Source organism: Lactuca virosa, chromosome 4 (genome assembly GCF_052849685.1).
Source record: "Lactuca virosa cultivar CGN04683 chromosome 4, Lactuca_virosa_CGN04683_v6, whole genome shotgun sequence".
NCBI classification, from domain to species: Eukaryota; Viridiplantae; Streptophyta; class Magnoliopsida; order Asterales; family Asteraceae; genus Lactuca; species Lactuca virosa.
In genome coordinates, this window is record NC_136429.1 from 133,894,355 (window position 1) to 133,908,912 (window position 14,558).

At 36.8% G+C, this 14,558-nt stretch overlaps 2 protein-coding genes across 2 annotated transcripts; both read left to right on the top strand.

Moving 5' to 3' along the window:
* The first annotated feature begins 5,547 nt into the window (after window positions 1–5,547).
* On the top strand, window positions 5,548–6,052 carry LOC145168496 (auxin-responsive protein SAUR23-like). The gene has a single exon (XM_079087293.1). It carries the CDS (start codon window positions 5,625–5,627, stop codon window positions 5,925–5,927), a length of 303 nt encoding a protein of 100 aa, XP_078943419.1. The 5' UTR covers window positions 5,548–5,624; the 3' UTR covers window positions 5,928–6,052.
* Window positions 6,053–7,497: 1,445 nt separating this feature from the next.
* LOC145168498 (auxin-induced protein 15A-like) lies at window positions 7,498–8,059 on the top strand. Its single transcript, XM_079087295.1, has one exon. It carries the CDS (start codon window positions 7,589–7,591, stop codon window positions 7,895–7,897), a length of 309 nt encoding a protein of 102 aa, XP_078943421.1. The 5' UTR covers window positions 7,498–7,588; the 3' UTR covers window positions 7,898–8,059.
* The last annotated feature ends 6,499 nt before the right edge of the window (window positions 8,060–14,558 follow it).

Here is a 14,558-nt window from a genome sequence, read left to right on the forward strand (position 1 = left end):
AAGAACATCATTCAAAATTGTTTATGTATATATCCATATGCCACCTTCCTTTATTAATGTACTATTATAAGGTGCTCAAAATCACATACTTCAAACTTTCTACATCGATCTCACAAGTGTTCAAAAATGGTGTTTATTTCACATCTTTTTCTATATAGTTAATACTACATTTCTTCTGCGATAAGACAGCCACACGATTTCAATCAAGCGCCCAATTTCGCTGAACTGAACACACAGACTCCTCCAGATAGATATACTGTGCGGCTTCCTCGTGTGATCCACATTCCACAATCTCATCGGCACGACATCATCACGACCTTCCAATTCGCGTTATAGGCAGTCACAGGGATTTAAGACCATTTTTCACTTAAAATTCAATTCCATCAAAATCAGGCCTTAAACGCTTGTATTTCTCCATTTTCTTTGGACCGTAAATATCATATATGATTTTTGAATCTCTTGATGATTAATTTACTCTGCCCATGGTCTTCATGCTTTGGGCTTTCTAAAAAAATCTTGGTGATGTTGTCTTAATATCAATATTTTTACTAATTATTGTTGATTCTCATTTACATAGTATTGGTTCCATACATTGGAGGTATTATTTTGGATTATCAAATCATATGAAGATGCATGTTCGATTATTTGGAACTTTAAACTTCGACTGAGTTTTACCAATATTGATAAACTTTATTATTTTTGTTCATTTTTAACGAATATTATTGTGAAAGGCTTGCTAAAAACTAGTAGGACAAAGATGACATATGAAGGTTCTTTTTGACACGTCACAATTCGACTTTTTATTTTTAATTGTTATTTTCGCAATGTCAAAAAAAATCTTACAAACTAGTTTATAAGCTAGGTTTTTAAAGAGTTACTCAAACTCGCATTTCAATAAATCTTTTTTAAAATCCTCCCTTCATATACATTCATTTCCATAGACCAAGGGCGAAGGAGCCAAAAGCGAAGATAAAGGAAAATTAGTCTGTTGGTTAGCTAGCTAGTTAGCTGGAGAAATAGCTTTTTTTTGTTTTTTTTTTCTTTTTGTAAAAGTTAGCTGCACTATTACAGAAAGCATTTGTTTATGTGGTTAACATGATTAACTAGTGTGAGTATGGAACCACACCTTTTATAACCGCACCAATTAAACTTGCAATCACCTCCATTAAGCCTCCATAGACGATACTCTTCAAGATCTCAAAAGATTTAGAATGGCGTCATTGTGTTTGACCTTAGATCAATGCAGGAGAGGTGGCTACTCGAATATGTTTCATGTTTTATGGGTGTTTTACTTTTACCACCCAAATGAGAAAGGACATCATTACTAGCCGGTGACTCTTTTGGCTTTGAATATGCTCCTACACTGGATCCATCATTTTCACCTCCAAAACATTAGTTCATATGATAAAATTTTGAACCACAAAAAACTAGTAACGAAAAGATAGACATAATAAAGGATTTCATTTGGTTCCCCGACTTCTGGATCATTAACAATATTGTTGGGTTATAACTCGAAAAATGCTAAAACGCTTCCCATCTTATGTTTAACCAAAGTGTAAGACTTAATTCAGTACACAGATATAAAAAAAAACAACTAACTTACAACATGAACCAGACAGAATATAGTGATGAGGGTGGTAGTGATGGTGCTTCAAATGTTGGTAAACGAATGGTCGTGGTGACTAGAGCTTGTCTGCCTAAGCTTGAATGAAATATTAGAATTAAGAGGGAAGATTTGGGAATGCTATCTATACATACGGAGGGAACTAGCGCGAAATGAAAGTTTTGAATGAAACTTTTAGAGGGATGATTACATGATTTTTTGGTGCGGTTTCTATGATAAAATGGTGTGATATAGATCTAATGCACCAATAAATACGCTTTTAATGCTTTTTATTGCGGTTATAGGAACGGCAACGATAAATGCTTTAAATGGTGTGGTTGGTTGGTGTACTGATGCAAAATTCGTTTACTAGTACGGTTTAGCTACAACGGCACCAAAAAAAACCCTATCACACCAAAAAGTTTTAGGCTACCACCGCACCAAAAAAAACCCTACCGCACCAAAAAACAGGTTATGTTCTAGTTGTGTCATAAATGGTTAATATGAAATGGAATGAAAATTCTAGTCTTATATATGTGTAATACTACAAAAAGTGTAATTTGGTCAAAAGCGACAAAAATAAGAAAGTATGATTGTTATTACCTTTATATATGTTATTATTATAAGTCGTATAATTTATTAGAAATGAGTTTCATGGAAATGAGGGTAAAATGAGAAGAATTGTGAAAAATTAAAATTTACTTGAAATAATGAAAGTATTAAATTTGGAGCAATGGGAGGCTAATCAAATGAAGGTGTTAAGGAACAAACAAGGTTGAAATTGAAAGAGGACGTATAATACTAAACAATGAAAAATGAATCAACTTAATTGGTAAAACAATGAGCAAATTATGAGTTTGCAAAGTTAAAAGACAATTCATTCATAAGTTATGGGTTATTTCAAAATTCCAACGTACTAACTTTAGAGGTTATTTCAAAATTCCAAGGCTTACCTACAAGTTCATATGCTATGTGTACCACGCTGACCTCATTTAACTACCTAATTAACCTTATTGATGCCCTGTTTCAGTTCGTTTAATTAAAAAAAACACTTCCTAAAGTCATGTATGTGTGCTCTTGCTGAGAAAACTAGGTGAATGCTCTTAATCCAAATTTAAGATCAAATCAAAGGGATTATGATTATTAAAGGAAAAAACAAGGTAACACCCCAATCATTTTCATTTGTATGGATCAATTTCAAAATCATGAAAGTTCACATGAACCCTACTTAAGCACTTATTTACAAGTTTCAAATTATCATAGGGTAATTACTCAAAGATAGAAATTAACATGTTATTAGGGCATATTAACATGTTTTAATCGAGGGCTATTGCTATATGATCATGATGCAAATTGTCATTACGTACTCCATAAAGTACATCATGATTAGTCTTGAATTATTGAAACTGGAATAATAATTATGAAGTAATTAGTGTGTGATTAGTATTAGTAAATATCATGATAAATTAATATTGGATCTACATTATATCAATGATGAAAGATTAACACAAGGATGTTAAATCTTATAGCCAGCAGGGTCGGTCTATTGGTATTCCATGCCTAGAGCAAGATAAGAAAAAAAGCCCCTATGTTTGTACCTTATGACAGACCCAACACATTAATAATTTTTTTTTCAATAAAAGAGCAAGACAACTTTATAATAAAAGAAAATTCAAAAAAAAAAGACACAATCCAAAATGCATATGCCATTTTTAAGGTTTGAACTCTCACAAACGAGTGTGGATAAAGTGTCATATACATTAAGAATGTCTATTTTATTAACTTATTCAACTGTCTTATTAACTTATTCAACTGTCTGGATATAAGTAGATGATGATTTTACCTGTATAATTGGGAATGATGATAAATATCAAATTGTCAACATAATAGATGTATAAATTAATATTTTTTTTCAAACAACAATATATAAATGTAACTATATTTAATCACCAATATATTCAATTACTTAAATTAAACACCATTTACATATGTTTAACATATGATGGTAACCAAATTGAATTAATCATGACATAATCAAGCACATTTATTGTGTCTTTATGAATTAAAAAGGAAAGACAATTTAAGAGCAAAAGTTTCTAAACACAAAGTTTTCCAAACCGGTAATTATAGATGATGAAGGGCTCTTGTGTTATCCTATAAGCATCTTCCTTGGCAAGCTATTGTAGTTTTCAAAAGAACAATTTGAGATACAACAAGATAACAAAAAATCGATTCACACCACATAAACATCAAAAGTTAAGAACGAAAGAAAGATTCACAACATAACAACATCAACGAATGAAATGGTAAATAATCTTATTTGAATCCACATCAATCGGTTAAAAGGTATACTTGTATTAAAATATAAGGTTATTTGCTAAAATGCCAATATTAATTCAAACATTTTTATAATTTTATTGACAAACACCGAAAATTTCTAGCAACTTTATCAATTAGGGAAGTCACAAAGTTAAAAATAAAAGAAAAAAATGGGACAAAAACTTTAATTCAACCACACTGTAAATAGAATCTTAAAAAAATAATAATAATAACAATCTCAAAGAGTTTTTATTTGGATATTATAAATTGTTTCAAAAACCATTGAAATTTCGAACTTATAGCTATGCAAATCGAAGGTTGGATACTTCTTGCCCACACAGTTGGTTTGAAAGCCAAAAAATTAATAACTATGATATAATAACCTCATAATGAAAGAGTCGAGAGGGAAACCAAATTGGGATATCAATTAGAACGTCTTTCGTCAAAAGGTACCAAAGTCAACATCGATCGACTAAAGTGCAAGTTGGTATATTGAGAAAGAGAAAATCAAAATTTTGGGATTTTTCAATATCAAAACGTTCACGGTCTCAATATGAAGACTTTTCCTGTCTTTCAGCATAAATCTAAAACATGAGAAGAGAGTCAATTTTTTTCATTGCTCTGTGGGGTTCTGTCGGGATGGTCAAGAGATGATCAACGACGCTAAACATGATGCGGTCGGTCTCAAAAAGTTCAAGACATCGGTGAGAAGAGAAGGTGGTGACTATGGTTGTACCGAGAATGAAGACTAACAAGAAGAAAAGGAGAAGATATGGATTGGAGGCTGAAGTGAGATAATCAGGAAAAACCTGTCCCAATTCTCATTAAAGAAAAAGAATATATACTTGTAAAACATACATAAGCCGTATGTCAACATTAATGGGCCGGGTATGTATAAGTACATATATATACATACCGAAATGGGCTAACAAATATGCCAGCTATAATAGTTACATGGAGTTTTGAGAGATAACAAGATTTTTAACCCAAGCTACCAAATTAAGATTAACATTTTCTTTCTGTTCAGCATCTACAAGAAATAAAAAATATAAAAATAAACCACGTTCAAACAACTCTTCCTTTTTCAGGTTAGATGAAAGAAACAACATTTTCTTCTTGAATGGCCAAATTCCCCATAAATACATCCAATGACACTCTCGATTCCCATTTAGTTAGAGTGGAACATTTTCTTCAAAAGCATATTAGTAGGTGGTTTATTAATATTCCTAATTACATTTGATCCCTTTTCATTTTTGATAGTGTTAACCACTTCACCACCTAAAATGGTGGAATGGTTGTACTTCAAAAAATAAATTAATTATAAAGATGCAAAATGTTACGATTTTTAATGAAACATAGCCATGTGAAAATATACATATGGGCCATAGTTTTGCTCACTCTTTTCCGCTTACATTGCAGAAAATATGTGCCATACTTCATTCAACGTCTAATCCTTTGGGTCCAATAACAAATTGGAAGACAAAACCATGTGATCTTGCATTTTGCTAGAATGTGTCACAATCTCTTCGCTAAAATTCCTACTATTATCCAATCTTATTGAAATCTTCTTACACCTATATAATGCATCCAATTGTTCAGATATCAAGCACAACTCTCCACAGCACCTGTCACAAAAACGAAATCCTTTCATATTGCATTTCTTTACCAAAACAAATTAAGTGACCTTACCCTTCATATATACATGGCTATTCGTATGCCTCGGATCATTCAAGCAAAGAAAGTTCTTGGTCGATCATTGTCCAACGGAAGCCGTCCATGGTCATCTACAGAAATCATCCCTAAAGGACATTTTGCAGTTTATGTTGGTAATCAAGAGAAAAGACGATTTGGTGTTCCTTTATCATTATTAAACCAGCCTTCGTTCCAAGACTTGCTACATCAAGCAGAGGAAGAATTTGGATTTGATCATCCAATGGGCGGCCTCACAATTCCGTGTCGTGAGGAAGTGTTCATTGATGTTGCCTGCCGCCTTAGCTCGTTATGATGAAGAGCTTGGCATGCATCGTGTTTGCTAACAGTTTTGTACAGTCAAAATCACCATGATGATTAATTACTTGTAAATCAGAGGGAGTAATGTGGTTTCCAAATTAATTGTATGATAACAAAATTTAGTTTCAGCATTAATACATTAATGACGAGCATAGTTCAACTTATGGTGTTTATGTCTATGCCATTAGGGCTTTCTTTATCAATGTCCTCTAAGCCCACCAGAACCACGTACTTACTTTTGTTCTTTAGCTTGTATTTTCAATCTGTTCAAAAAAAGTGTGTATGCCACATCTTTCTCCATATACTATAGCCTTAAGGCCTGGATCAGTTGTTTCTATAACACCACCTACCCAAGAGCTATCAGTTATTGTTCTTTTCCTCTAACCTGTTATGATAGGGACTGATTGGTGAAGAGAAATCGGCCGATGACCAATGATCAATAGTTAGATAAAAATTCATGGTAGGATCTCACATGTTAGTGTATTAACTCAAGGGAACGACTTTGTAAAGGGCATTGTAATGTCTTTTTTGAGGAAGCTCGGAAGTTTAAAGAAAGGAACTCATATTGCGAATACCATGGTACTTAGCTTTTTCTGATGGCAAACTATTAGGCATATTTGTATTAGATCATGACCATATTACTAATTAGGAAGGTTTCAATATAAAGTCTAGCTACAACTCTTGTATAGATATCATGAAAACTAAGGAAAAAGGCAAGGCATTGAGTTTCAAATATTATAATCACAAAAGAATTCCAGCAGAGACCCCTCTTGGAACATCCTAAACATCATCACATCCTACTTTCTTCCCAAGAGATTTATTCCGCTACAAATCTTAATTACTCAAGCAACATGGCAATCACTGACAACCTACCAAAATAGTTAGAAAGACCCCACAATACATGGACCTATATATATCAAGTTTTCAACATCACAAGTTACTGCTTGTAATCAATAAATGAATAATATAAAAACACAATGGGTCACTTTATTAGTTGATATCAGAGTTACGGAAAGCAAACAGCCAATCGGCTATCAGTTAAAGTCAAATAGCGGATCCTTTTGAATCGATCATTGATAACAGAACAACCTTCAGAAGATATATATCTGATTTTCTTCAGGAGGGAAAAGCAAAATATTTAAGTGCATACTATGTGTTTAATTCATATATCAGATTAGATATGAGCATTGATTTTTTTTTGGATGTTTTGTTGATTTCAGGACCTGAAATTGTGGACTTGTTGCACTTGAAAAAAAGATGCCTAACCTTCTGATATTTTTTACAAACATGGCCATGTGAGAAATAATGATGTGTGTCCATAAGACTCACTTGTACATGGGCCCATAGTGTAGCTCAAGCTTGGCCACTCAGCATTACTGAAATTTTGTGGCATACTTCATTGTACATATATAATTCGTTGGGGCCAATAACAAGTTGGAAGACAAAACCATGTGATTTTTCTTTTTGGTAGAATGTGTCACCATCTCTTCTTTGAAATTCCTTACTATTATTTGATCTTCATTGAAATCTTCATAGACCTATAAAATGGATACAATTGGGCTGATATGAAGCACAACTCCTACCAAAATCCATCACAACATCTTTCACATAAAAGAAATCCTTTCAGAAGAAAGAGACCGTAGCCTTCATATAAAAATGGCCATTCGTATGCCTCGAATCATTCAGGCCAAAAAAGTTCTATGTCGATCATTCTCCAATGGAATCCGCTCATCATCATCATCGGTAGACATCATCCCCAAAGGACAATTTGCAGTTTATGTTGGTGATCAAGAAAAAATACGATTTGTTGTTCCTTTATCGTTATTAGACCAGCCTTCATTCCAAGATCTGCTACGTCAATCAGAGGAAGAATTTGGTTATGATCATCCAATGGGTGGCCTCACAATTCCATGTCGTGAGGATGTCTTCATTCAACTTGCATCTGGCCAGATCTGCTCATTATGACCCAGAATTTTGCATTGTATTTAATAACATATACATAATTTTGTACAGTAGAAACCACCATGAAACATAAGTATTTGTAAAGCAGTCTCCAAATTGTACGATAACCATCACTATTTTGACTATTAACATAGCAATGAAGAACATCATTCAAATTTTTTTATCTATATATCCATATGCCACCTTCCTTTATTAATGTACTATTATAAGGTGCTCAAAATCACATACTTCAAACTTTCTACATCGATCTCACAAGTGTTCAAAACTGGTGTTTATTTCACATCTTTTTGTATATAGTTAATACTACATTTCTTCTGCGATAAGACAGCCACACGATTTCAATCAAGCGCCCAATTTCGCTGAACTGAACAGAAAGACTCCTCCAGATAGATATACTGTGTGGCTTCCTCGTGTGATCCACATTCCACAATCTCATCGGCACGACATCATCACGACCTTCCAATTTGCGTTATAGGCAGTCACAGGGATTTAAGACCATTTTTCACTTAAAATTCGATTCCATCAAAATCAGGCCTTAAACGCTTGTATTTCTCCATTTTCTTTGGACCGTAAATATCATATATGATTTTTGAATCTCTTGATGATTAATTTACTCTGCCCATGGTCTTCATGCTTTGGGCTTTCTAAAAAAATCTTGGTGATGTTGTCTTAATATCAATATTTTTACTAATTATTATTGATTCTCATTTACATAGTATTGGCTCCATACATTGGAGGTATTATTTTGGATTATCAAACCATATGAAGATGCATGTTCGATTATTTGGAACTTTAAACTTCGACTGAGTTTTACCAATATTGATAAACTTTGTTATTTTTGTTCATTTTTAACGAATATTATTGTGAAAGGCTTGCTAAAAACTAGTATGACAAAGATGACATACGGAGGTTCTTTTTGACACGTCACAATTCGACTTTTTATTTTTAATTGTTATTTTCGCAATGTCAAAAAATATCTTACAAACAAGTTTATAAGCTAGGTTTTTAAAGAGCTACTCAAACTCGCATTTCAATAAATCTTTTTTAAAATCCTCCCTTCATATACGTTCATTTCCCTAGACCAAGGGCGAAGGTGTGACAACCCGAAATTTTTGTCCGTTTCCGTTACACGATTTCCGTTAATAAAATTTCGAATTCATTAACTTTTCCGTCAAACTTCTTGGTTTAGAAAATAATCTAGTTATATAAAATTAAATTATTTACGAGTTGGAACCAAAAATCGCGCGGAAACCCGAAAATCTCGAAAAATCAAACAATTCCGGCCTAAGTAGGGTTACGGCCGTAAACCCGTTTACGGCCGTAAACCCGAGTAAAGAGTGGACCCCACCACCGACCACAAAACCCCTATAAATACGAGACCTCCACCTTCATTTGAACACTTCTGGCCGAAAACTCTCTCCTTCTCTCTCTAAGAACCTTGACCGTAAACACCTAAAAACACCTTCAAACTTCGGGAAACATCGAGAAACACCGTTTGGAGTCATTTTGGAACGTCTGAAGCACTTATCTCTTCGAAATCAGCACCGTTGTTCTTGAGTTTACGGTCCATCTTCAAAGACCGTAAACCCTGTTCTTGAGTTTACGGCCGTAAACTCACCAAGCCTTCAGAAACCGTAAACTACCAGTCGACCGTAAACTCTTGTTTACGGCCGTAAACACCTTTCTAAGTGGTGCTTTTGGCTGAAAACCCACTTTCCTCGATTCGATCAAGTCCCGGTAACATTCCTCAACCGAACACAAGTGTTCCTCTAACACTTTATCTAACGAAATCGCTAATTTAGATACATATACATATTTATTTGATAATAGGATTCCGTTAAGTGTCACGTGCAACAACTCGACGATCTTCATTTCAGTCAGCGCTTTCACGCAACAACTGTGAGTTCATACCCCCACATTTTCTGTATTTTTAATGTTTTCATGGGGGGGGGGGGGAATACAAGCTAAACATAAATGTTTTCAAGAATATACACAAAACTTATGCAAATCTCATACTTTAAATCCCTTTTGTACTATGCTGAGCATAAGGGACGTTTTCACTAAAATTTCATAGTTTTTCCGGACACGCTATTCGCTACGTTTTACATGCAAACTATAATCGGTATAGTTTGGGATTTTCTAAACATAACAAGCACATAAACTTTCACTACTGAACATGTGCACTAAGACAGAAACAGTTTACAAATTACATCGCTACTTATTCATGGTATTCATAACTAAAATTTTCACTACAAACGGTATAAATACGGATTTTCACTACGGTAGAACGCTACTACACTACATGTAAACTAGATTGTACGATACTGTGAGGCGCTACTTCACTACTGTACCCTTAGGTGTACAGGGATAAATCCTATCATAGTATAACCAGAGTCTCCTGGAGGGAGAGCGTGAGATTTGTGAATAGATCTATTCTGGACTGACAATCCCACACCTGGACTGTTAGCTACAGTTGGGCAGGCATGCCTAGGGTGACAAATGTCATTTAACTCGACCCCTGAAGAACGTTGGAAAGGTCTCTAGTCATATCAAGCATGGTTATACAACTCACAATATGTATAAATCACCTTTAGTTTACTACTTGACACTCTTCAACAGTTTTATTTACGCTAAATAGAACTAATACACACTACAACTGGAAAACTTTCAGAGTTTACAAACAGAACTGAACATACAATGGTTTCACGTACGAAATACTTATACATAGTGATTAGCATTTTCTAGTCACATGAAGTATTACTTTCGCGCATCACCACAGTTTTCAGTAACAAACAATCACGATTTCATACAGAATTGAGAACACTACATCTTCACTAAATAAAATATCAGATTTTTTTGAAACAATGCAAAACACTTTTACGAACTCATCAACGATTTTCATTACAAACCACCGCTTATGAACTCACCAGCTTTATGCTGATACTCTTTCAAACTGCTTGTATTCTCAGGAAATCAGTAAACAGGTACTTGCTGGATTTTTGAGGAACTGGAGCAATAAGAGTTTTATGTTTTTACTATACAAAGCTATTGGATGTAATTCAAACAAAGTTTCAGACAAATTTTCAAACTGATGTAAACATTTTTATTCACTGTAATGGTTGTGTTGCTATGATTGCTATTATTCATTGGTTGTGATGCTACACATGACGTCCTCCACCCCAGAACGTTTCCGCCATTCTGGTTTTGGGGTGTGACAGATTGGTATTAGAGCCCTTGTTTATAGCGAACTAGTATACAGAACCTTACGTGGTATACAACTATAAACACTAAGGGGCCTAAGTGCTCTACGCTAAAAGTATACTTTCAAAATATAAAATATTTTTTTTATAAAAAGTATACGAGCATGCATACATAACAAAATTCGTGTCGCTAGTAGAACAGAACAAAAGTATTTGGATGCTGGAACACTACGGTTAAACCTGGGCAGTTATGTAATCATGTCTAGGGTGAATATAGCCTGATCAACTATATTCAGTCGAGACATGACCAACATGTGCTTGGGAGTGACTGTGGTATTACAGCAGGCCTAAAAACTTACCAAAATCATTATACATAAAATACTATAGGAGTATTTTAGCTAGAGCCAAACTCAGTATACAGATTCACTCTAAGCGTTGCTACCTCTTCTTCCTTAAGCGATAACTTACTTGCGTTAGTAACCTTTCTGTGCTTATCGCTCGGTAGTATACTTTTATTATCAGGATGAGATATATTTTGTTTTATATATATCTCGAGGACTTACCATCCTCTTCTTCTTGATTGATTTCTAGAACAAGATGTCTCCCCGACCAAGACCCATCAGAAGGAACGACGACACTCCGCCACCACTACCACCCCCTCAGTTCGATCTCGTCATGTTCCAGGCAGCAGTTACAGCTGCCGTGACTGCAGCAATGGCACAAGTGAATGCTGGTGGGGCTGGAGGTGGAACCGACCCTCAGAGACAAGATGGAAGTCAGGGACATCAAAAAGAATGTTCCTACAAGGACTTCATGACTGCAAAACCCAAGTCCTTCGACGGAAATGAAGGTGTCATCGCCCTGACTCGATGGTTCGAGAAGATCGAATCCATCTTCAAAATTTGCATCTGTTCTGAAGCAAACAAGGTGAAGTTCGCCGCCTGCACCTTCACCGACAGAGCCTTGACCTGGTGGAATGGTCGAGTCAAAACCCTAACCCTGCCAGTGGCTAATGCCACGGGTTGGGAAAGACTGAAGGAGCTCATGCTCGCGGAGTACTGCCCGAGGGGCGAAGTGCAAAAGTTGGAGCACGAACTCTGGAACTTGAAGATGAAGGGTTCCGACATCGCTGCCTACACCGCTAGATTCTATGATCTGGCTCTCCTCTGTCCGGGAATGGTCACCCCGGAAAGCAAGAAAATCGAAAGGTACATCTGGGGACTGACACAACCAACAAAAAGGAATGTTTTGGCTGCTAGACCGATTACTTTTGAAAGCGCCAAGGATCTGGCACAGACTCTGATCAATCATGGAATCGATCTGGATGAGGTTGCAGCTGTTTCCGAGCCACAAAAGGAAAGCAGTGGGTAGAAGAAGAAGTTTGGTAACAAACGGAAGGGTCAGTCTTCGCAGGAGCCCTCCAAGAAACAACAAACAGTGGCAGTTCATGCTATTACTGCTCCTCCTGCTGCTCCCACTGCTGTTCCAACCACCCAATCTCCTACCGGTGGTTATGATGGGAAACTACCCCTGTGCAACAAGTGTAACTTCCATCATCACGGGCCCTGCCGTGAGTTGAATTGCAACAGCTGTGGGAAGAAGGGACACACAACTCGATACTGCAAGACACCGGTTCAACCAACCAACCAGGCTCCGGGAGCGGGCGCTGGTCAAACTTGTTATGGATGTGGAGAGACTGGGCACTTCAGGAGAAACTGCCCCAAGGAAACAACTGGTGGCAATACAGGAAGAGTTCTGGTGATGGGCCAGGAGGAAGCAGTTGCTGATCCTACCGTTGTTACGGGTACGTTCCTCCTTGATAACTCTCATGCATGCATTCTATTCGATTCTGGTGCGGAGAGGAGTTTTGTTAGTCATGCATTCAAACACCTAATAAAATGTAAATCCTAACCTTTAACCGAAACATTTACCATCAAGATGGCTAGCGGAAAGAAAGAGAGCACTAACGACATATTCATAGGCTGTACTCTTACCCTAGACAATTATTCCTTTCCCATCGATCTTATGCATGTGTCCATCAAGAGCTTCGATGTCATTATCGGCATGGATTGGTTGAGTTCCAATCGTGCTGATATTCTTTGCTTCGAGAAGGCTATCCGTCTCAATCTTCCCTCTGGTGAAACCCTTATGATTTATGGTGATAAACTCAGTTCGAACCTCCGTATCATTTCGTGCATCAAAGCTCAGAAGTATCTGCGGAAGGAGTGCCATGCATTCCTAGCTCATGTTGTCGACGAGACGCAAAAAGTTAGAGACCTCGAGAGCATCCCCGAAGTCTGTAACTTTCCTGAGGTTTTCCCCGAAGATCTTCCAGGAATCCCTCCCGAGCGCCAAGTCGAGTTTCGTATCGACTTAATCCCCGGAGCTACTCATGTAGCTAAATCTACTTACCGTTTAGCGCCAGCTGAAATGCAGGAACTATCCAGCCAGGTCAATGAGCTGATTAGCAAAGGATTCATAAGGCCGAGTTCCTCACCCTGGGGAGCTCCGATCTTATTCGTGAAGAAGAAAGACGGATCCTTCCGGATGTGCATCGACTACCGAGAGCTGAACAAGCTTACCATCAAGAACCGATATCCCTTACCCAGAATCGACGATCTCTTCGACCAACTTCAGGGAGCCAGCTATTTTTCGAAGATAGATCTAAGATCAGGATACCATCAGTTGCGGGTTCATGAGAATGATGTGCCCAAAACAGCATTCCAAACTCGCTATGGACACTATGAGTTTGTAGTAATGCCCTTTGGTCTAACCAACGCACCGGCAGTATTCATGGACCTGATGAATCGGGTGTGCCGCCCTTTCTTAGACAAGTTCGTGATTGTGTTCATCGACGATATACTTGTCTATTCGCGGAGTGAGAATGATCATAAACAGCACTTAAGGCAGGTGTTGGAAACATTAAGGGTAGAAAAGCTATACGCAAAATTTTCGAAGTGCGAATTCTGGATCAGGAAGGTAAATTTCCTTGGACACGTGATTAGCAAGGAAGGAATACACGTGGACCCTTCCAAGATCAAAGCAATTGAGAATTGGTCTACACCAAAGACACCCACAGAAATCCGGCAATTCTTGGGTCTCGCGGGCTATTATCGCCGGTTTATTCAGAATTTCTCCAAAATCGCAAAGCCTTTAACTACCCTGACACAAAAAGGTGTAACCTTTAGTTGGGGAGTTAAGCAAGACACTGAGTTTCAAACCTTGAAACAGGCCCTATGCAACGCACCTATCTTGGCCCTGCCCGAAGGGACGGAAGACTTCGTAGTCTATTGTGATGCATCCAATCAGGGCCTAGGGTGTGTGCTCATGCAGAGAGGAAAGTGATGGGTTTTGAGCATTCTAACACTTCCTAAGTGTACATGCAACCCTAATAACCTTGAATCTATGTTTTCTCTATATACATGCAAATTTGTTTTTCAAGGTTATTTCCTAACTAGCATGGC